The sequence below is a fragment of the Capricornis sumatraensis genome, chromosome 1 (genome assembly GCF_032405125.1).
Source record: "Capricornis sumatraensis isolate serow.1 chromosome 1, serow.2, whole genome shotgun sequence".
In the NCBI taxonomy this organism is placed as follows: domain Eukaryota; kingdom Metazoa; phylum Chordata; class Mammalia; order Artiodactyla; family Bovidae; genus Capricornis; species Capricornis sumatraensis.
This window is the reverse complement of record NC_091069.1, coordinates 151,869,698-151,892,815: the sequence shown is the minus strand read 5'-3', so window position 1 is coordinate 151,892,815 and position 23,118 is coordinate 151,869,698. Positions and strand designations below refer to the sequence as shown.

Genomic DNA, 23,118 nt, shown 5'->3' with positions numbered 1-23,118 from the left:
CCCTGCTTTAGGCATGGAACCTGCACTGGACATCCATTTTACATATGATAATATATATGTTTCAATGCTATTCTGATTGGTTTTAAAAGAATGTGTAGCTTAAAATCCTATTTTGAGAGGGAATGTAAAGACAGAATTTGACTGGTTCACTGGTTCCAATTAAGTGAAAATACACTAGGATTCAATCCAGAGGACTTTACTTCTTTCCACTGCAGTTTCTAAGTAAACTAAACTAATGGGAATTTTGAAGGAACTGCTTCTGTCAAATCTTTGGACATTTATGGGAAAAAAACAAGTGAAAGCAATAAAACAGAGGCAGATATATGTACAGAAGTTCTTTCCAGCAACCGTTAAACCAGTGTCATGGAGAGCTTCACAGAAGGCAAGAAAGGACTACTTCCAGTTTTTAAATTATTTTTTAAGTTAACCATAACTCAAAAGCTATATCTCTTCCTCTCTTCAGCCAGCATATGTCCCAAGAAAGCTAATCCCAGTAACAATCATCAAGCAAGGTAATTTGCATGTCTGCTCTGGATATATGCTTAGAACTATTTTAATATGCTTTTTAAACTGAGATAATTAAACATAACACATATTTTTTAAAAAAAAATTTATGCTTATTTTTTTGAAAAATAATTGCACTAGTAAATTAGAAGTTAACAGATAATTTTGACTCTACAGATAGGCCAAGTCTTGGCAAGGCATATTGGTTGAGCATCTGGAGAAAGAACATCCCTAACAAGTATTAAATTTTAAAAAACCAATTAAATATATGTGGCATTCTTCAGGATTAACATCGTTTAGATGTAGGAAATCATTAATAGGATATTTTGGATTAATGAAATGATAACTATGATTTAGAGCTCTCTTTAAGGACTGTAAAGAAATCCAGGTTTCAAGAGTTATGTCTTATTTCAGCATCTAGTCATTTTTGTTTTGACTTTCAGTCTTTCAAATTTTTTAAGATTCAATTATTTCCAGAAAGTTTTGTGGTGGAAGAGATCGGGCACTTAAAATACGAATTCATTTTTAACAAAACACAATGCCTTAAGTGTATTTTCAAAATGGGGTCAGTTAGTATTGGACTTTAAGTCTTTGCTTTAAGGATATACATTTTCTAATTCATTTTATTTACTGAGTGTGTCATTGCCTCATTTTGTGCAAGTTATTATACTTGGGTAGGCTGCAGGGAGTGGAGCTGAGAAAGGAAATTTTAAGCTAATTAGAATGGAACATTTTCTCTACTTAAAGGCATAGGTGTTAGGATGTGCCTTCTAGCTCTTTTGTTGGTTGTGTAGCCAGCCCAGTGAGTTCCTTTCTATTAATTAAAAAAGGATCAGATTTCTCCAGTGCAGATGGCTTTCTGTTATTAGCTTCATTCTGCTTCTTGACTGATTTTTGTTTGTTTGTTTGTTTGTTTTTTCCATTCACACTACTATCTTTTGGTCTTTCAACAGTGATTCAGAATGTTACACACAGGGCCTCAACTAAATCTCCAGATAAGACCCCCTATGGAGGAACAATAGTGGGTGAGTCTGCTTGAAATCTACATCGACATTAAGCAAATCAGACTCTTGTTTTGATAACAAGGCTGTTATAGAATTTTGCACTGTGTGCAGGTCTGTTAAATTGATGTTCGTTCATTTCCTTTCATTGTTTAGCATCCTGGCTTGTGTCCATTCCAGGCTAGGATCCTGCAGTGTTACGGAAACAACTCCAGACTGTACCTATTGGCTCCCCTCCTACCTGCCTACCTGTTGAAGTTGTGAGAGAGTTTTTGTCATATTGAATAACTCTTTTAAAAGTTATTATTGGTAACAGTGTTTTTAAACTTAAGGAGCCATTCCACAATTTTTAAGTCTGTGGATTAAGTCACATTATTTTGGTTGTTCAGTTCTGAATATGAAAAAATTATGTTTAAAATTTACTGTCATATTTTTTCCCAGATTTTTAAACTTTGGGTTGAAATTGACTAAGCAAAATAAGCTCTAAGCATTATGGTTCCAATGCTCTGAGCTTTGTTTCAGGATGCATTTTCTTTTATTTAATCTGTTTTCTTGCAGTCCACCTTGTTATCCCAGGCCTTAATGAAACCACCGTAAAACTTCCCACTTCCATAATGTTCGAGATTTCAGAGGCAATCAAGACACAGTTAGGTAAGCGGCCAAGATTTATATGTGAACTTTGCAGTGACATTATTAGCACTGATATTCCTAGGATGTCCAAGGGATCTAGCTAATGAGCTCTTTGGAGATCTCGAAGGGAAAAGTAAGGGACAAGCGTGTACATGTGAATAGGAATAAAAGACTATACAACTGCCGTGGAAAACGGTATGTCCATTCCTCAAAAAATTAAAAATAAAATTACCATGAAAGAAAGGGAAAGTGTTAGTCGCTCAGTTTTGTCTGACTCTTTGAGACCCCATGGACAGTAACCCGCCAGGTTCCTCTGTCCATAGAATTCTCCAGGCAAGAATAGTGGAGTGGGTAGTCATTCTCTTCTCCAGGGGCTCTTTCTGATCCAGGGATTGAACGTGAACCTGGGTCTCCCACATTGCAGGCTTTACCATCTGAGCATCAAGGATCAAACTACCTGACCCAGCAATTTCACTTCTGGTTATACAACCAAAAGGATTGGGAGCAGTCTTAAAAAGATATTTGTACATTCATATTCACAGCAGCATTATTCACAATACCTAAAATGTGGAAAAAATTCACGTGTCCATCAACAGATGAATGGATAAGCAAAATGTGGTGTGTATATGTACGTATGTGTGTGTATATGTGTGTATATATACACACATATACACACCATGGATAATTATTCAGTCTTAAAAGGGAAGGAAATTCTGACATTTACTATAGTATAAATGGACCTTGGGAATATGATGCTAAGAGATTAGAAGTCACAAAAGACAAAAGACTGTTATTTGAGATACCTTATTTGGGATACCTAGAGTAGAGAGATTCATAGAGACAGAGAGTAGAATGGTGGCTTCCAGAGACTGGAGGAGGAGAAGAATGAGGAATTAATGTTTAATGGTGCAGAGTTTCAGTGTTACAAGATAAGGAGAGTTCTGGACATGGATGGTGGTGATAGTTGTACAACATTGCAAATGTATTTAATACTGTTGAACTGTATACTTGAAAAATGGTTAAGATTTTTGTTATGTATCTTTCACCATAATGAAAAAATTGGAAAAAGAAGTAAAGAGTAGACAGGATGGAATGTTGGAGGTATTCAAATAAATCACATTCTATAGGGAAATAGTTACTTTATATTTTTGAAGGAAGAGTGACTATTGATCCAATTATCCAAAATATACACATTTATATAGTAAATTATATTTATCATACTGTACTATCAAGGGACCGCTAGATATTTTCAGTGGGAACTGAGGTAAAGTTCAGGTTTGTTTGAATTATTATTTACTTGAGATTGATACTGTTTCCTACTTCTAGAAAGAACCTGAGGGTTTCCCAGGTGGCACTATTGGTAAAGAACCTGCCTGTCAATCCAGGAGATGTATAAGATGCATGTTCGATCCCTGGATCAGGAAGATCCCCTGGTGAAGGGCATGGCAACTCACTCCGATATATTTGCCTGGAGAATCCCATGGACAGAGGAGCCCCCTAAGTGGGCTACAGTCCATAGGGTTGCAGAGTTGGACACAACTCATATGACTTAACACACACACACACAGATAAAACCTGATATGCTTTTAGTGTTTAAAAAACATAAAAAAACAGCAAAACTCCTTTAAAGGGCACCCAGGAAATAGTTGGAGCGGCCAGTGGGCTAAGCTAGTTGCTGCATTTGAGTCTGAATTTCAGACTCACATTTCAGATCACATTGGTCTGAATTCTCTCTATAGCAGAGGATCTCAACCCTGATGAAACATGAGAAGCTCTGGTGGGTTTGTTACACTGCTGGGACTCACCATACTTCATCAAGGTTAAGATCCTCTGCTATGGAGAGAATTCAGACCAATGATTCAGTTGTTTCTGGGGTGACAGCTGAGAATTTGCATTTCTGCCTAGTACCCAGGTGATACTGATGCTGCTAGTCTGGAAACCACAATTTGAGAACCTCTAAAGTCTCTGGAAAATATGTCTCTGGTAAATGTCCTGGGCCACTGATAAATATGGAGGACTATGGCATGATGTAGTGGAAACTGAATAAGACTTTAAAATGTAGAATATTCTCCTTGAACTAGCTAAGAACTGTAACACTTGTTATAATTGAATCTTCACATATTACGAGTTTGAAACAGGTCCAAGCCCCTGTTTAGTAACGTTTCATCAGCAAATATTTAGTAAAGATTACTTGATGCCAGAACTACAAGTGGCAGGGGAGGGGACATAATGGTGATTTACACAGACATGGTATCTACCCATGCAGGGACCTCAGACTTAATTTCTCCTCCTTCACTAGAGGTTTGACCTATTCACTTATTTGATGTGAGGCAATCAGACTGTAACAGTTTTCAAAGGCAGACTCTTAAGTTCTCCTTAGCTATAATTTGAGAATTTCCTGGTAGAAAGAGGATCAAAGCCTTAAGTGAGTAGAGAGGATTAATCGGAGGACTATTACTCTTATAATTTTAGAAAATTTTTCAGAATTGATGCATAACCATTTTATTAAGATGTAAATATATTTGCCAATAGATCTTTGTGATTTTGTGCAGTCCTTACATTTTTACTGTAAAATATTCATATCTGTTAGTCTTATGGTGAGTTACTTAGAAGAATGTAGACGAGCAATTCTAGGCTTCCTTTCTTTAATTTGTACATCAGACTTGATCACCTCCTGATTAGCTATAAAACCTGAGACTCAACTCCACATCCTCACAAATGCTGTGCTAAAGCCAAGAGGATTCCAAAATAAATTCCCTCAGTGAACCTGTGTTTAGAACCAGAGCTCAGGACTCTGGCACTCACCAGTTCTCTGCCCAGAGCCTATGTACTTAGCCCTGTGCCTGGGAAAGATTTGTTTAGAAGGAAAAGAAAAGGAAGGAGCTGACTGATTTCTTACTGATTCAGCCCCTAACCTGTTCATCAAAGTACAAAAATCAGGATTTGTGAAGGAGACTGAAAGTGAACAGAATTTTTTCCCAGACTACTGCTGTCATTGTTGAACTGGGAGGTATTTTAGTTCTTAGTTTTGATAATATCTATATCCTAATTTTTTTTTTTTTGCAAATTTCCACCTGCTACCTTAATATCAATTCAGTATTTTGTTTTCTCTGATTTAGAGAATTAAATATTTGATTCTTCGGTTTGCTTTGTTGTTTGCTTTTTTTATTCTGATAGAAATCACCAAGGCTTCAGGATTAAGTGTGATTTTAGTGGAGAAAATTCTATGCAAATAGAAAATGCCTTTTAAAACTTTTTTTTAAATATAAATTAATTTAATTTTAGGTTAATTACTTTACAATATTGTATTGGTTTTGCCATATATCAACATGTATCCACCACAGGTATACATGCGTTCCCCATCCTGAACCCCCCTCCCTCCTCCCTCCCTGTACCATCCTTCTGGGTCGTCTCAGTGCACCAGCCCCAAGCATCCAGCATCATGCTCTGAACCTGGACTTATTTCTAGGGAAACAATTATCTTTAATGCATGGCAAATTTTTGACACATTGAAGAGACTGATAGGCAATATGTTTGAAAATGTCCAATAAATCCATCAAATGTACCATCTTAGACTATGTTCACAAATAACATTTTAGATTTGCTGTTTGTTTTTTTTTTTTTTTTATGAAGAGTGAGCATAAACATTTCTTTATACCAATGAGGGAGAAATAAATTTTCCTGAAGTTATTTATCACTGTCATTCAGAAAAGTCATACTGTGTGAGGGACAAATCCTAAAAATAATATCCTCATTCCAGCAGAATCCCAACACGGGACATCAAGAAATTAATAGCTTTTGTTCTGAGAATACAGGATGTGGATAATGAGAGAAATAAAAACTAGTGATATACATACTTCCCAGGGACATAAAAACAGTTTGTCAAAACCAAGACTTAGCTTGCCAAGAATGAAAGGAGCCAACTGTGTTGAAAAAAGATACAGAAGAATCAGAGAGGAAAGGAATTTCCTGGGTTTTAGGCCATGCTCTCATGCATCTTTACTCTGCTGTTGCCAAGACTGGTTGTATATGCATAGTGTGGGTGAATACTCATGGCTTGATAGGAGTCATAAAGAGTCTCCATTCAAGTATCTTCCCCTTCAACCAATTTCTCTTATGTCTGAAGTCCCATATTTAGAAATACGACATTCCCAGGTGATGCAGTGGGTAAAGAATCTAATTGCCAATGCAGTAGATGCAAAAGACACGGGTTCATTCCCTGGGTTGGGAAGATCCCCTGGAGGAGGAAATGGCAGCCCACTCTGGTATTCTTGCCTGGAGAATCCCATGGACAGAGGAGCCTGGTGGGCTACAGTCTACGGGGTTGCAAGGAGTGAGAGATGACCGAGCACACGCACACATGCCTCTGTAAGGAATTAGCGATGTGCAGAGAATACAAACACCTCTTGGGAAGGTTCAGTTCAGTTCAGTCGCTCAGTCGTGTCTGACTCTTTGCGACCCCATGAATTGCAGCATGCCAGGCCTCCCTGTCCATCACCATCTCCCGGAGTTCACTCAAACTCACCTCCATCGAGTCGGTGATGCCATCCAGCCATCTCATCCTCTGTCATCCCCTTCTCCTCCTGCCCCCAATCCCTCCCAGCATCAGAGTCTTTTCTAATGAGTCAACTCTTTGCATGAGGTGGCCAAAGTACTGGAGTTTCAGCTTTAGCATCATTCCCTCCAAAGAACACCCAGGGCTGATCTCCTTCAGAATGGACTGGTTGGATCTCCTTGCAGTCCAAGGGACTCTCAAGAGTCTTCTCCAACACCACAGTTCAAAAGCATCAATTCTTCAGCACTCAGCCTTCTTCACAGTCCAACTCTCACATCCATACATGACCACTGGAAAAACCATAGCCTTGACTAGACGGACCTTTCTGCTTTTGAATATGCTAGTTATCCATTTTTCTTCATCAACAGTCTAATTTTAGTTTAATGTAATTGCCCTGTAACAGCATGCATAAAAAACTAAAACAAAGCAGTTCAGAGCATTGCCTGAAAATCTGGGATCTGGAGGTTAAAATAAATAATTTTTTAAAATAAACAAATGCATAGTCCTAGTTAGCCAAAGAATCACCAAGAGCATAGGATATTGCACAAAAAAGAAAGGATTAGCAAAAATCATCCTGAAGGAGAAAATGACACTGAAAAAGAACGTTGACGATAAATCTTATAATCTTACATTAAAAAAAAAAACCTTCCTTTCTTACATGCTGAAAATAACAAAACTAGAGCTCATCAATGTTTGGACTCAAGAGGGAGGGGATATATGTGTAATTATAGCTGATTTGCATCATTGTACAGCAGAAAACACAACATTGTAATTTTCCTTCAATTACAAAATAAATTTAAAAAATTGTAATCTGAAGGTTTTTCCTGTGCCAGCAATCACAGTGGTTCTAAACCAAAGTTCTGACTACAAAAGAAGCAGGAAAGAAACGTTGATGAGATTTAGAAATCTAAAAAGGATTTATCATAAAATTATGCTGAATCTGTTTAGTTTTCTACTTATTCCAGAAAAAGTCCCTTCTTGTTATGCCCTGCTACACTAATCGAACAATGGTATTAAACGTTTCTGTTGTATAAACATGTACAGCTTCATGTGCACAGAAAGAGAATGCACACTTGATGGATAGCTAGGGCGAGGATACTAGCACTTGTGACACCTGTTTCTAGCAGTTTAAATCACTCCTGAAAATCATTAACTCCAGGAATCTATTGTATGCTTCATGATACAGACTGAAAATTGATTTGCTTCCATGGTCTTTGTGAAAGGCATGACTTTATAATTGCCTTTAAGATCATCAGAAAATAAGTATTTTGTGCCCATGTTAACTGAAAAGAAGAAAATGACCTTTATGTCTGACGTAAACTGCAGGAGGAAGTTACAAAATTTGCATCCTTAAAGAAATTTGAGAGAACAGATTAGATCAGTAGTTTTCAACAGAGGGAAATTTTATCTTCCCCCTCCCCCTTCTTCTGGCAACCAACTCCAATATTCTTGGCCTGGAGAATCCCATGGTCGGAGTAGCCTGGTAGGCTATAGTCCACGGGGTCGCAGAGAGTCAGACACGACTGAGCGACTTCACTTTCACTTTCCCCTTCTTCCCCCTCTGGGATATTTGACAGTCTAGAGACATTTTTCGCAGAAGGCAATGGCAACCCGCTCCAGTACTCTTGCCTGGAAAATCCCACGGAGGAGTCTGGTAGGCTGCAGTCCACGGGGTCACAAAGAGTCAGACGTGACTGAGCGACTTCACTTTCACTTTTCACTTTCATGCATTGGAGAAGGAGATGGCAACCCACTCCAGTGTTCTTGCCTGGAGAATCCCAGGGACGGCGGAGCCTGGTGGGCTGCCGTCTATGGGATCGCACAGAGTCGGACACGAGTGAAGCAACTTAGCAGCAGCAGCAGCAGAGACATTTTTGGGCTTCCCAGGTAGCTCAGATGGAGAAGAATCCTCCTGCAGTGCAGGAGACCCTGGTTCTATTCCTGGGTCAGAAAGTTCCCCTGGAGAAGGAATGGGCTACCCACTCCAGTATTCTTGGACTTCCCTGGTGGCATAGATGGTAAAGAATATGCCTGCAATGCAGGAGACCTGGGTTAAATCCCTGAGTTGGGTTGGGAAGATCCCCTGGAGGAGGGCCTGGTACCCCACCTTAGTATTCTCTCCTAGAGAATCCCCACGGACAGAGGAGCCTGGTGGGTTACAGTCCTTGGGGTTGCAGAGAGTCAGACACTGAGCACGTAAGCGCAGTAGAGACATTTTGGTTGTCCAGCTGTGGAATCCAGTGCATAAAGCCCAGAAATACTGTTGAATATCCTACATTTCACACTAAAGGCCCCCATAATAATTTAAAAAAAAAAGAAAGAAAACATACAGTCACAAATGTCAGTGGTGCCAAAGTTGAGAAACCCAAAGAGTTCCTTGTAGCCTTAACACTTAAAATCCCATCTGATTATAGCCAGTTCAAGGTGACATGATCAGTGTATCTAAAAAAAAAAAAAAAGAATTCTTTCAGGCCACCAGACTTTTGAAATATTGTAGGTAGGTCATTGATTCAGTGTGCCAAATAGATGAATCGAGTTAATCCTACATGCATTTTTTGAAATGGAGAATATCTTAATCATTGGGCAACTCTGGCACAGAAATGTACTTTCATTTCCTGAATAGTTGTCAGAAGAGAAAAAAAACCAGATTTCATTTTTTTACACAAAGACCCAAAGAAAAGATCTATGTTAATATGTAGCTCAAATAAATAACCATTTGTAATTTTTTAACCACAAATATCTTCAAATATCTTAGTTTCCTATGTACATTATTTATGTTTTTCTAAAACTTTATTGCCATAACCTATTACATTTTTACCATATATAATAATGGATAATTTCTTTTCATTGATTAAAAAAAAATAGTAGTAATTGAGTATAAAATTCCAGGGAGCATTTTGCTATACAACCTATGTCTTCAAGAAACTGTTTATGAATCAGAATGACTTGAGAGCTAGCCAAGTACTGGGTTGTCATTTTTTTTCTTCCTTCCAGTGCCAACTTAGATCTTAAAGTATTACCTAAGGTTAATGAGAAGGAATTCTGAAGACTGTCACTACTAATACTAATCACTGGTAGAAATGCACAGTAATTGCCTGGTGGGAAGGGATACAAGCAGAATAATCTTGAAAGAGTCTGTTGGTTGACTGTTTTGAGGGAAGTATATTTGGACACTGTTATGAGGAAGTGAGGTAAATTGTTTGTTGTCTGATTTTTTAGCTAAGAATGAAACCTTGGCATTGCCTGCTGAATCTAAAACACCCGAGGTAGAAAAAATTCCAGCACTGCCCGTAACAGGTAATGAGATCCCTATGTTTATTAACTTTGAGAAAATACATAATATATTTTTTCAAATATTAAGTGATTGATAAGCCTGTATTTTTTTTCAGTGAAGAGCCAGTAGGAAGTTTATTTTGATCATAAGCACACAATAATAGGAGACTCTGGGTCTTTAATGTTCAGGGAAACAACAGATGCAAAATGAACAATTGAATTATATAACTGATCTGTAACAATAGTACCTGCATTATTCACTCCAGGTGAAAATTGTTACCTCAACGTTCTGAAATATTCTTATACTAAGATGTAATACCATGGTTTTGGCGCTTTCCATTTATAAGAAGACATGAGAGCATTTTTCAGTTCTTCACTTTCACAAATGATTGGTTTAAAAAAACCCCATTATCCATACTTTGATATCTATGAAAGTACCCTGGAATAATTTAGTAAATGACTCTTGAAGATTAACAACCTTCATGAAGAAAATACATAATAGCTCATTTTTAAAATCCTTTAAAGAATAAATTCAATGTGCATTTTCCCCAGTTTATCAACCATTACTAACATTCAGCATTTTTTTTCTGCGAACAAACTGCCCAAGTCCAGCCCATCAGGAAAACACTGTTCTCTGAACTACAGAGTCTTTGCCAGAGCAATACCACCTCATTCAGGACTCTGTGAAACAAATACCTAGCAAGGATTCCCCTAAATCTTCATTTAGCAAAGTAACTCCAATCTAAAGTGAGCTTTTAATCATAAAAACTCACGTAAAACTGCTGTAAATTGAAAAATCAGTGATATTTACCTTGTACTAAACTCTGACTCATAACTTACACAGAGAAGATAAAGATTGGTGGGGAAATAGAATGACCTGATTTCAATAAACCTATTCAAGTAGAAATATTTCTGACAGAAGTATTTGGTCCTGACTGAAGGTGAGAGATGGACCTTCCATCCCCTCCCTACCTTCATAGAAATTGGAGGAAAGGTATAATCTGAGGCTGGAGTAATCTATTTGAATGAAATTCCTAGGTAGTTTTCTGACTTCAGTCTAATTGGTAAATACCAAAAAAAGGATAGGCATGACCCAGTGGAGATTCTGTCGACTTTTCCCAATGATGCTTCTCTTGGCATAGTATATGATGAGGGCATCTATAGATTTCTTTGTTCTCTGCCAAAACTTCCTTGGGACTTTCCACTTCAGAAATGCTTAGACAAACTTCGTAATTTATTATTCACTTTTATTGTATTTCATATCCTTACCCTACAAAATTCTGGAATTGTGTAGCTCACAATTCATGCCAGATTTCAGTGATCCTGGTTCTTATTTCTCAAAAACTATTTACCTGAGGGTCATCTTTGCCTTTGATCTAGCACTTGAAATAACTCTGTGACTTAGCACTTGAATCCTTATAATTTCAACCCACTTCTAAGCTTTGCATGTTCACTGCAGTTTGGAAAAGAGAATTTTTATAATGTAATAGTTCTAAATAAATCTTTTTGCCCTGGGTCATTCTTTTAGCTGCCCATTTATTAAGTCATTTAATAAATATTTATCATGTGCTTGCTTATTATTCTCCAGAGTTTGTGCTAAGTTCTGGAGATAAAGAGAAAAAAAGACACACAAGAAATTATGAATAATCAGTTAATTGCTTCCATGAGGGTCAGTTCCATGTGCTTTTTGAAATACCTGGAGAGTGGACAAACCCAGAAGGGAATGGTTGGAAGGAGGTGTCAGTTCAGACACTAGGCCAAGCCAGGGAGCCCTTACCATAATTAATTTGAAAAGAATTGGTCTGTATACATGTCGGTTCTAATTCTAAAGGGCAACAGCAGTACCTTATGGTCCTGAGTTGTTTCATTTTATCTTAATTTGTAAAGCCATCTTTTTTCCCTTCCAGTGACTCCTGAATCAGTCCCAAGAACCACTAAGCCCACTGTGTCTAGTGCACTAGACATTTCAGAAACAACACTGGGTAATTCTCAGAAGTTTTTTTTTTTTTTTCTTTAAAAACAAAAACCACCCCAACCCTCATAGAAAAATAACCTCAGTGTCTTGGCTTCCTATCCTCCCCACTTTCTTTCCTCCCTTACAGGCACTAGTACATCTTCCTATTTCTTGGATCAGTTCCCTTAAAGAGTTAACAACATGCCTTGATCCTGGTGACTAATATTTTGGGCAGCTCTGGATGTTAGATGCTAACTGCACACCCTTTTTACCAGCCTCTTGGGAGGCATAGAAAACCAGAATGCCAGCCCTCTAATCTACAAAGCTTGGAGGGGTGAGAGTCATGACTGTGTCTGTGCTTCCCATTTCAGTTGGCTTTTCCTAGGCTTATGTGTAGTAAACTTAAGGAGACTACTCAAAAGTGTAATGCTTTTTACTAAGAATTTCATGTCATGCAAGTTAGCTGTTTATTGGCCTGAGAGAATCTAAGTTGCTTTATTCTCTTCTCCTTAAAAAACATTTTAAAAAGGAGAGCATGTACATATATTTTTCTGTCCTTGTGATGTTGATCTTCCATGTTACACCATGGTCATTCAAAGGTAGACCTTCAAATTAATACAACTGTGTAAAAACTTTCCAGGGGAAGCCAGCTATTTCCATGAAAGGTATCAGCTGCCCAATGTACCCTCCATTATGAGCATGCCTCACACGATACGGTTAAGTCACAGTGTCAAATCCTGATTCAGGGTGTTTCTAACTGAATTCTTCTTTATTGCAGTTCTCAGGGGAAGGACCCCCGGAACATCACAAACTATTTTAATACCTAGGTTTGAATTGCCACTGAGCACTCTAGGTAAAAATTATTAAACACTACAGCTTATTATTTCCTTGGAAATTTTATGCATGCCTGAAAGAAACCCTTAGGCCAACTCATTCAAATTTATCTCCTCACAGAAAAGTAGGGACACATGGCTTATAGAACAATAAATGCCTGAATGCCAGGCCCTTAGATGCTATAAATTCTTTATTTTATAATTTAGGATACTAACTAGTCATTCTCTATATAAATCCTTTGGTTGTTTTCCTTGGGAGTAGTCATATTTTGATATTATATTTGACTCTTTTAATTCAAAATCACTGTCACTGAATAAATTATTATTTTCTGTATTTTTCCAAAATAGCTTTTTACTCAAATGTTTCTCTGGAAAGAGAAGATATATTTATGATATTTCTATAGACTGCTTCTTAGAATTTGAATGTGATATCAAGGAAGTTGTTGGAGAAACTTAAGTAAAAAGACATGTAATTACTGCAATTCTGTTTTTAAAGCAATTGGAGGAACATTGTGCAGTTCAGATGTGCTTGATTTGAATTTAAACAAAATATATCTGAAAGCACATATATGTATTGCTGAAAAAATTAGAACACTAGTTTAATAAAGATGAGAAGAAGAACCCAAACTCCTTAAATTTAGTGGCTTGATTATAAAAAATAGAAAAAAGCTGTCTTATATCATCCATCACTGAAACACAGGAGTAAATATATGTACTACTAACAGTCCCTTACTTTTCCTGAGTAATTTTCATTTTTGTGATTGTTTTTTGTTTCTGCAAGCTTGAGATTTTAAAAATCTTTCTCTTACTTGCACTTCAAGTCATAACATCTCTTGTGTATTTTGTTGCAGCTCCGAAAAGGCTTCCAGAATTTCCTCAGGCAAAAACACCTTTCCCTTTTGAGAAACCTGGGGGCACCTTGGGTAATAACAGTACCTTGAATCTGCTGTTCAGTTGTGGGTGGTGACTGCTTAATTCTGTAGGACACGTTTACTGGATCCTAGCTGTGCAAACCTCAATGAGCTGATGATTTCAGTCTGGCTCAGCCAAACAAGTGGTTGACTTTTTTTTCTCTGATTGACTTTTCTACAAATTCAATAACAATTATTAGTCTGTTAATTCCAGAGAGCCAATTTTGTTAGTCTTCTGTCCTTAGAAACATTAAGAGTATGACACCAAACTCTGGTCTCTGTGTAGTCCCTGTTCAAAGTGTAGTGTATTGATTGCTTCTTGGTATATAATGATGTTTAGTTGGATCAATGTGTGTTTTTTTATTTCAGGCTACTGGTAGTCATTTAACGACACAAGCAATCTATTTCTGTCTCTCTATCCTCTCCAAAAAAAAAAATTTTTCAGTGAATTCCATTTCTTTTTTTGCTGTAGCTTCAAGTGAAAAGCCAGGGATTGTGCCTACAAGTAAAATATCTGAAGATTCCAAAATTCTACCACCTCAAACTGGTAATTACATTTTTTTTTAATAGATTGGAGCAACAGTATTGAATAACTTCTCTTATTTTTATTTCTATAGGTTCTTTAATTGATTATCCATATATTTGTAGTAAATGGTAAAGCTATAATCTATTCTTGGTGCTTAGATTAATTTCATTTTTCTCAATACAAAAGCAAAATGTTTTTGCATTTGTTCTAAAGATCTGTGTTTTAATGTCTGGATATATAGTTAGAAGTCTGACTAGAAGATGAACTGCAAGTTGGCTCATTGAATTTCTAGAGATCTCTTTTCTGACATGAGAACAGTAACAAAAATAAGCTCTATGGTAGTCTTATTTAACAATATGAATTTAATATTTCCTTTCAGGTAGATATTTGCTTCTTTTTCAATAAAATATTCAGTGAACATTTGAGAGTTTACCACATGCAAGAAATTATTACTGAGTCCTAAAATCTGTAAACATATTGTAATTTAGAGGAGAGACCACAGATCTTAACACTAATACTGGACCTTGGTTCCAATTCTGGCTTTACTACCAACCACATATTTTAGCTATTTTTCTCTACTTTTCTGGATCTTGGTTTGCTCTTTTGTAAACTGTAGCAATCGGCTTTTTTCTCCTGAGAATTCTTGTGTTCTAACACGAAAACTGATTCAGGGAAATAGCTTTCCTTTTCAAAAAATAGATTTTATTTTCTCAAAAATGTTTACCTTTACGTCTTTTCTTTGATGTCTAGCAGTCAACCAAAGAAATTATTTAGCATGTGAGAATTGTAAGAAAGCCTCATAAACCACTTTGTGTGATTACTTCCATGATTTTTGTTTCACTTATTTTTAATTTTGTGAACCTTCTGGTTGTGATTCTTTTAGCACCTATAACTAGCATGCAATGTAGTTAGACATTAATGTAATGACATTAAACACACCACTATTCTGTGATATTCTTCAGGAAGGAGTTCAGCGTATGACTGGTTTGAGAAAGGATGAGCATGGGCTTATGGACACATAGATCTTAATCAAATTATCTTTCTCTGGTGAGCGTAATGGATTCACATCTTAGCAAAAGATACAAAGATGGCATCAAATGAACTAAGTGTGTCTGTTACAGTCTCCCCTAGTTTTCCTAAGTGGGAAAACTTCTGTAAGTTGGCTGTGGGTGTCAGCCAATCTAGAGAAGCCTTAAATTGGGTCTTTCTAAGCCTTAATTCCCCATGTCCCTGCCTTTAAAATTCTATTGCAATTACTAACTGTTGGTGCAAGACTACCTTCAGAACCTAGGTTACTTGAGCATAAAATCGGGTGGAGTTTCATACTCCCCCACGGCACTGACTGTGGAACAAGGCTCATCTGTGGGCGTGTGTTCTGGTTTATCTGCTCCATTATGGCAGAGCTTACCTGACACCCACCCAACCACGCATCCTATACAAGCATCACATCTACCAAACCGAGGACTGTTAGGGCCCACTGAACCATATACCACTTAGGTCCCTTTTATCTCTTAACTTTTAGGTTATAAACATGGGGACATAGATTTTCCTGGGCTTCTTCTATATTTTTGGTGTCTATGATTATTTAAGAGCAAACTGACCAAAACCTCCAGGAAACCCCTTCTGTGATTTTAATGCCTAGGATACGAATTATATATAAAGCCTGAATTGAAGTGAGCTTTGGGGAATAGGGAGAATATGCTGGGAGGTGAAGATTGTGAAGTTACAAAGAGGATACAGATAGATGAGACTGGAAATCCCAATAAAAGAAAGGTTCCTTTAATTCTGGTTTTGCCCTGGTGGACTATGAATAGAGGCTAATGCAGCAGGAAGCAGTTTATTATTCCGCTGCCTCATTCCTGCCAGGTCCACCTTAGGATGCCAGGGAACTTTCAAAAGCCATCAGCTGCCAGCTGTGTCTAGATGAAGTGCTGGAGCTGGTCATGGGCTGTAAGGGTTCAGTAGATATGGTTGCAGGCATAACAATCAGCCACAGAAACTCCCTAGTCTGCCCTTGGAATATTGAATGGTTATGTCCGGGCTACTTGGTGTGATGTTTGGACAGGCAACATTGGCATCACCAGGGAGCTTGTTAGAAAGGCTGAGTCTTGGGCTCTACTTCAAATCTAATGAATCAAGATCTGCTGTTTAACAAGATCTCCAGGTGATTTGTATGAGCATTAAAGTTGAAGAAGCACTACCTTTTCACTGTAGTCTGTAATATTTCCCATGGTGCAGATAAGAAGCATCAAGTGTGGTCAATTACAGGACAGTGGGCCAGAGAAATCAATGTAAAGTTGATTTCTCGAAGTGGGTGGTTAAGTATTTCTTGTTTCTGCTAAGGCTTTTAATGCTCACATCTACCTCTTGTTTAAGCATTCTGTGGGATCTTCCTAACATGTTTGATTTCAGATTTTAATATGTTATTTGTGATTTTAAAAGTGGATATATTCACGCGATCCTTTCATTCATTTCAGCCTTTGTTTCTTCATTGATTTTGTGACTTTATACATGCACTAAGTTTCTATTTCCTGTTTAGTTTCAACATATATGATTATTGTATTTTCCAGTTACTCACATGGCTTCCTAATGCAATTAGTTGAGAATTAAGAAGAGAGAGAGAGGCAGAGATAGTACTTGAATGCTGGTACATAAAAACATTTGTCTTGTTTTAGTTGTTATATCTTTTGAAGAAATTATATATTTCAGCTGATATTAATCATATTATTACACATATGAAGTGAACACATTTTGTTTTCTATGTTGAAATACAATGCATCTGTATTTACTGTCAGTTACCTTCAGCTATATTTGAACAAATTTAAGTTTATTTACTTATTGTAACAATGAGATTGTAGACCATGAGGAACTGTAGATCTCTTAGTAAGAGGATGTTGGGAAGGGTATCTTATGGGATTTAGTCTTGTGTTAGGTAATTCTGGGGAGGGTTTAAAAAAGTGAAGCTTTGCTCTGAACTGGATATTGGTTGAAAATGGGAGGAATCTGTGATAGAAAATTTTAATAATTCTTAACTAGAAGGCAAGAAAAGAGGAGTGAGACTATAGCTGTGATTGATAAAGATATTAGCCAGGATATGAGGAGAGTAATTTTTGCGTCCTTGCGTTTGTGTTCCACACAGTTACAGAATGGTCTTGTTTTCGCCTTGGTCCATCTCGGTCACCAGGTCAACTTGTCTGATATTGGTGTTCTCAACTGCTGATGTCCAGTAAGCAAACACCACAGCCAGGCTATGAGTGCCTGGCCAGCACTTGGATGCCAGAGGCTGCTTGTCTCTTCATCAACCATTAAACATTTATCAATACCGTTTGTGAAATTCATTTTGCTTCAGAATTTGCTAGATTCGTTTTCCACATTTACTTCATACTCTGTATCAAATGATCCAAATGCATACTATCATAAAGATTTCTATATTACTTTTGGCTATAAAAACCTATATGGAAATTCTAACTTGCATATTGAATATTGGAATCATTTCAATAGTTGATGGCAAGAGTGGGACAGGGTATTTGGAATTTGGACTGTCCTAGGAAATCTGAGAAGTGCAGTCATCAAACCTGTTCTTCCCTACTTTTAGCCTATTGGCCCTAATGCTTCATTAGCACAGCATTTTGTGATCTCATTATTTGGAATTTTACTTTGTTTAAACCTCCTCTAATGTATGTTTAAGTAGGGTTGATTGATTTTGACTTCCTTGGAAAATCCAACTTTTCTTAAAATTCAGAAAGGAAATTATAAAGATCTGCTCTTTCACTATATGCCAAAATGTAAACTTATGTATAAATTCTGTATTATAAAAAAAGTTGGCCACATTTTAGAAATACTTAAGCGCTTGTAACAATCATTTAGAAAAGTCAGTCTCTCTGATGATGCAATTGAATCGGTCTTATGTTCTATTGGAAAGTGGCCAGTTGACCATGATTTCTATTACTATAGAATGAGCTCTGGGAAAGCTCCCAGGACCTTTACCCTGCGCTGAGTTGTGGGTCTGCATGCATGTGTACAAGCTTGTTGGAGTACTTCTTCACTGGAATAATATGATTTTGTATTTGCATAACAGTTTTATGTTAAGAGATTCAAAGGGTTGTACATACACCATCATATCAATCTTCGAGAAGTCCCTGGAAGCAAAGGGAGTTTTGTTCAGTTGCTTAATCATGTCTGACTCTTTGCAACCACATGGACTGCAGCACACCAGGCTTCCCTGTCCTTCACCATCTCCTAGAGCTCACTCAAACTCATGTCTACTGAGTTGGTGATGCCATCCAACCGTCTCGTCCTCTGTCATCCCCTTCTCCTCCCACCTTCAATCTTTCCCAGCATCGAGGTCTTTTCCAGTGAGTCAGCTCTTTGTATCAGGTGGCCAAAGTATTGGAGCTTCAGCTTCAGCATCAGTTCTTCCAGTGAATATTCAGGACTGATTTCCTTTAGGATGGACTAGTGTGATCTCCTTGCAGTCTAAGGGACTCTCAAGAGTCTTCTCCAACACCACAGTTCAAAAGCATCAATTCTTTAGCACTCAGCCATCTTTATGGTCCAACATCACCATTTTCTTTTCATGTACTTTTCTTTCTTTTTTTTTTTTTTTGCATTTTATTGAAGTGTAGTTAATTTGCACTGTTGTGTTAATTTCAAGTGTACAGCAATTGATTCAGTTATACATACATATTCGGTTATATGTATGTAATATATATTCTTTTTCAGATTCTTTCCATTACAGGTTTCTATAAGATACTGAGTACAGTTCCCTGTGCTATACAGTAGATCCTTGTCGTTTACGTATTTTATATACAGTAGTGTGCATCTGTTAATCCTAAACTCCCAATTTAATTAATAGAAAGAAAAGAAACAAGAGAGAATAGAAGAACACCAAATGATTCTTGGGTCTTCATTTCACTTGTGTAAAAACGTCTAAGGAGAATCAGTTCAGTCGCTCAGTCATGTTCAAGTCTGTGGACACATGTCTAAGGAGAATAGACCCGGACATATGCAGTATACTTTGAAGAGATCCTGCAACCCCATGGAAATAGCTTGATGTCCTATTAACCCCATGACACTGATGGTAGCTATCACATGACCACACTGATCGGGTTGAGTGGGAAGCCTGAATCATGCTATTAACTGGATTCCCAGCCCCTGCCTAGGGCAGAGAGTAAAATGACACCATAACCAATTCGATATGGTCATCAGAAGTGGGAGAGATAGATAGATACACAGACAGACAGACAGATAGATATCTTATTGCAGATGGAGCAGATGCATGATTTCTAAAGCCCATATATGGTTGGAGAAGGAGGATGGCAGTCAGTGTTTTGTTTCTGGCTTGCTAATGCTCTCAGTGTTAAGCCTCCTTAATTTACTTGGTCATCCCCTTAAAAGACCATCATTTAGGACCAGGAGGGATCTGAAACCTTAATCACATAAAGAAATGGCTTTTTTATATAACCCAAGAGGATCCATTGTGTTTATTTGCATTCTTAGAAAATTTTCCTGCCTGTTCTTCCCCCAACATGTCCAGACAAACTGACTTTTCCTTTTAACTGTTCTGTAACTGATTACTAAGAGGACAGTTCCTTCTGGCCTAATTATTTCCCCTTGAGCAATAAACAATTATCTTTAGAGACTTCCCTTGGCAGAACTGAGGATAGTCTACCTCCGTCTACATTAGAATCCACTTTGGGAAGTCCCTTTAGGAGTTTACTGCTATTTTCAGTGTTTCGTTCTTTCAGTACATTTTAGAGCTTTAGTAAATTGCTGTATGCAGTCAAGCTCTAAAAATTATTTAAAGACTTGAAAGCTGAAGTGAACAGCATGTTTGAGGAGTGGTATACTGGTTGGGAAGTTTGGGCCACAGGAGGTGTGCTCAGTGGTTGAAGAGGTTGAACTTTACTTTTGGGCCTTACTGTCTGCCTGTGAGGTGTTGATTAGCATAAATCTGGCCCACCCAACTGGATTAAACCTAGAGAAGAGAAAACATAGGAGTAAATGGTGGTATTGATGCTTTGTGATCAGGAAAATAAAATTTAAGTGTAGTGAATGGTTTATAGATTTACAGTGGCCTCTTAGAGATTTACAGCGAGTCATTGGCTTGGCTTCATGAGTATTTTCTTGTAGGCAATATTTTCACAAATTTCAAGGCCAACTAGAAAGGTATTTTATTTTTCTAAGAAATGTAAGAGAGCTTTATGTCCTTATTTAAGTGGTACTCAGAACTTTGCGTATGGTGTTTATAAATGCTTTTCTCATCCAGCTACGTATTGCTGGCCTGTTGTATTTTCCCCTTGTGTCTTCATATATATGTTTAGGGTTCTATTTCCATGGCAGGGTATGACCACACAAACATATGAAAGGTAATTGTATAGTAGAGGAAGAGATTTGTGCGCATACATATGTATGCTCTAAAAATAAAGAGTCTGTTCATTTATTCTCATGTATCCTTACTTAAAAGCATAAACTACCCAACTGTTAAACTCATTGCTATTTGTTCACAGTAATGGAAATCTTGCAAATTAATTTCATTAAGTCTTCCTGTGTACAAGGTTCTGGAAGTACAACCTTGAAGTATGTAAAGAGTGTAACAAGCACAGTTTCTGTCCTAATGAGGTCATGAGGTTTTTCATATACGAATTGATGTTTAAAAAGAAGTCTATATATATGCAATGGAATAGCACTCAGTCATAAAAAGAATGGAATAATGCCATTTGTGGCAACATAGATGGATCTGGAGATTATCATACTAAGTGAAGTAGATCAGACAGAGAAAGACAGATATCATATGATATCCTTATATATGGACTATAAAAAGTGATACAAATGAATTTCTTTACAAAACATAAAAAGACTTACAGAAATCAAAAAGAAACTAATGGTTACCAAAGGAGAAGGAAGGTGGGCCCATGCCAAATAGAATGAGAAATATGCAGAATTTGACCACTAACAAATGTCTCCACTCCAGTGAATCTCAATTTTAATATCTTGAAATGGAGTTACTACCCCATTGACTGTAACGTGGGGTTAATGTCTACCTCACCTATTTCTCAAGGATATTAAGAGAGTTAAACAAGCTGATATGTGAGAAAGTGCTGTCAAACTATAAAGTACTATGCAAACTGTAAAGTACTATCCAGACATCATGATGGTAACTTTTACTAAATAGAAAAACTAAACTGTAGTTTTTGTGCAAATTACCTCAGCGCGACTGTTCTTCTTTGGAAATGTCTCCTAAAATTGCCATCTGACTTCATTTATGTATGTACTCTTTGAAGCTATGTGATTTAGAGCTGGCATGCTTCATTGTAAACAAATAGCACTAAGCTCACATCACCCTAGGGGTTCAGTTCAGAGCAAGAAGGACTAGAGGCCAGTCTTTTAGTGATTGCTTCAATCTTACTGAGAAGACCAGTAGCCCACGGCCCAAGCTCTAGCACCTACATCAACTGTCCTCCTTCAGCCAGCATTAGAATATGTCATGAAGTCTTTTAAAATTAATCAAAATTAACATCTTCTCTTTTGTTTTACCTTTTCTTTTAAAAGCCACTTATGATGTTTTCTCAAGCCCTACAACATCAGATGAGCCTGAGATATCAGAGCCCCACACAGGTACACCCAGCCTCTCCATTCTTTTTTTTGGATGCCAGGTATTCTGACAATTTTTGCAGAGTGAAAAAATATACTCTCTCGAGCTCCACAGGAGAAAGGTGGCAGTCTTTGTCAGGGAGATGAATTCTGCCCACTTCTCCCCCTGAACAATAATGTCTCCACGTCCTCCAGTAAATAAACTCTGCATATGTGGGACATGCAGAAAGATTAGGTTGCCTCTCAGGCACACTAAATAATAGCCTAGTGCTCTAGTGATCAGAATCATTCTGAAAAGGTTTTAGCATTCGGAGTTTTCCCTGGAGTAGTGGTCCTCCATAGGGGGTGATTTTGTTCTTTTCCCACTGAGAAAATATTCAGCCATGGCTGCAGGTATTTTTGGTTGTCACCAGTGGGGAAGGTGTTACTGACATCTAGTGGGTAGAGTCCACGGATGCTGCTAAACCCCTGCGAGGTACAGGAAAATCCCCACAATAAAGAATTCTCCAACCCTAAAGGGCAGTAGTGCCAAGGTGACAAATCCTGCTCTAGAGCAATCATGCCACTCATTTGTCTACAGAAGTTCAGTTGGGTCTAACTTTGGCATTCACTTACTGCGCCACCTATAGTGAGTTTAATTCAGTCTGATGGTTTCTTCTAGCAAGTATTTTGTTATACACTTACTAAATTAGGTACTGCAGGAAATTCAAAGTAAATAACACTGGTCTCTGCCACACAAAGACATATGTCTGGTATTTTGGGGGGGTGTGTGTAGCCATATATGGGCACCATGATAAATACAGGCAAATAATTTTAAACAGCAGCAGAAATTTTTAAAAGATGAAACAATGTTATGAGCAGATTCAGCTAGCAATTAAGAAACAGAGGGAAGGAACCAGAAAAAAAAAGTTGAAAACAGTTGAATGTATGAAACACTGTTTTATCATGGTTTCTAACATTTGAAGTGTATATGTTTTTAAACATGAGCTCATCTTCAGCTCCTAATGAATCACTAGTTTTAAAATGTTGGTCAGCAATCTCTCAAGTGTTCTTGATATTTTCCCCCATTTGAGCATAATTTATTACTCAGGAATTTGTATTTTATTCCTGGGGCCTTCTACTGCTTTTATAAATGTTGACATTTATTCCAACAGCAACAAGCGATCCACTTCTGGACTCTGTCCCACCTAAAACTTCTAGAACTCTTGAACAGCCAAGGGCAACACTGGGTAATGTTTTTAACAGAAAAATTCTACTTTGTTTTCCATCAAAAGAAAATCCATGTGAATGCCTTTCTTCCAAATGACCATTTCATTCCATCACATCTAATCATTTATT

The 23,118-nt window shown here is 37.4% G+C and overlaps 1 protein-coding gene across 1 annotated transcript in view; it reads left to right on the top strand.

The window, feature by feature from the left end:
• ABI3BP (ABI family member 3 binding protein) overlaps positions 1 to 23,118 on the top strand; it is a 281,220-nt gene that overhangs the window by 133,015 nt on the left and 125,087 nt on the right. Inside the window, 10 exon segments of the mRNA XM_068984735.1 lie at positions 464 to 512; positions 1,458 to 1,529; positions 2,064 to 2,156; positions 9,910 to 9,987; positions 11,871 to 11,945; positions 12,696 to 12,770; positions 13,602 to 13,673; positions 14,134 to 14,208; positions 21,739 to 21,804; positions 22,935 to 23,009. Of these exon segments, the coding sequence (XP_068840836.1) occupies positions 464 to 512; positions 1,458 to 1,529; positions 2,064 to 2,156; positions 9,910 to 9,987; positions 11,871 to 11,945; positions 12,696 to 12,770; positions 13,602 to 13,673; positions 14,134 to 14,208; positions 21,739 to 21,804; positions 22,935 to 23,009 (730 nt within the window).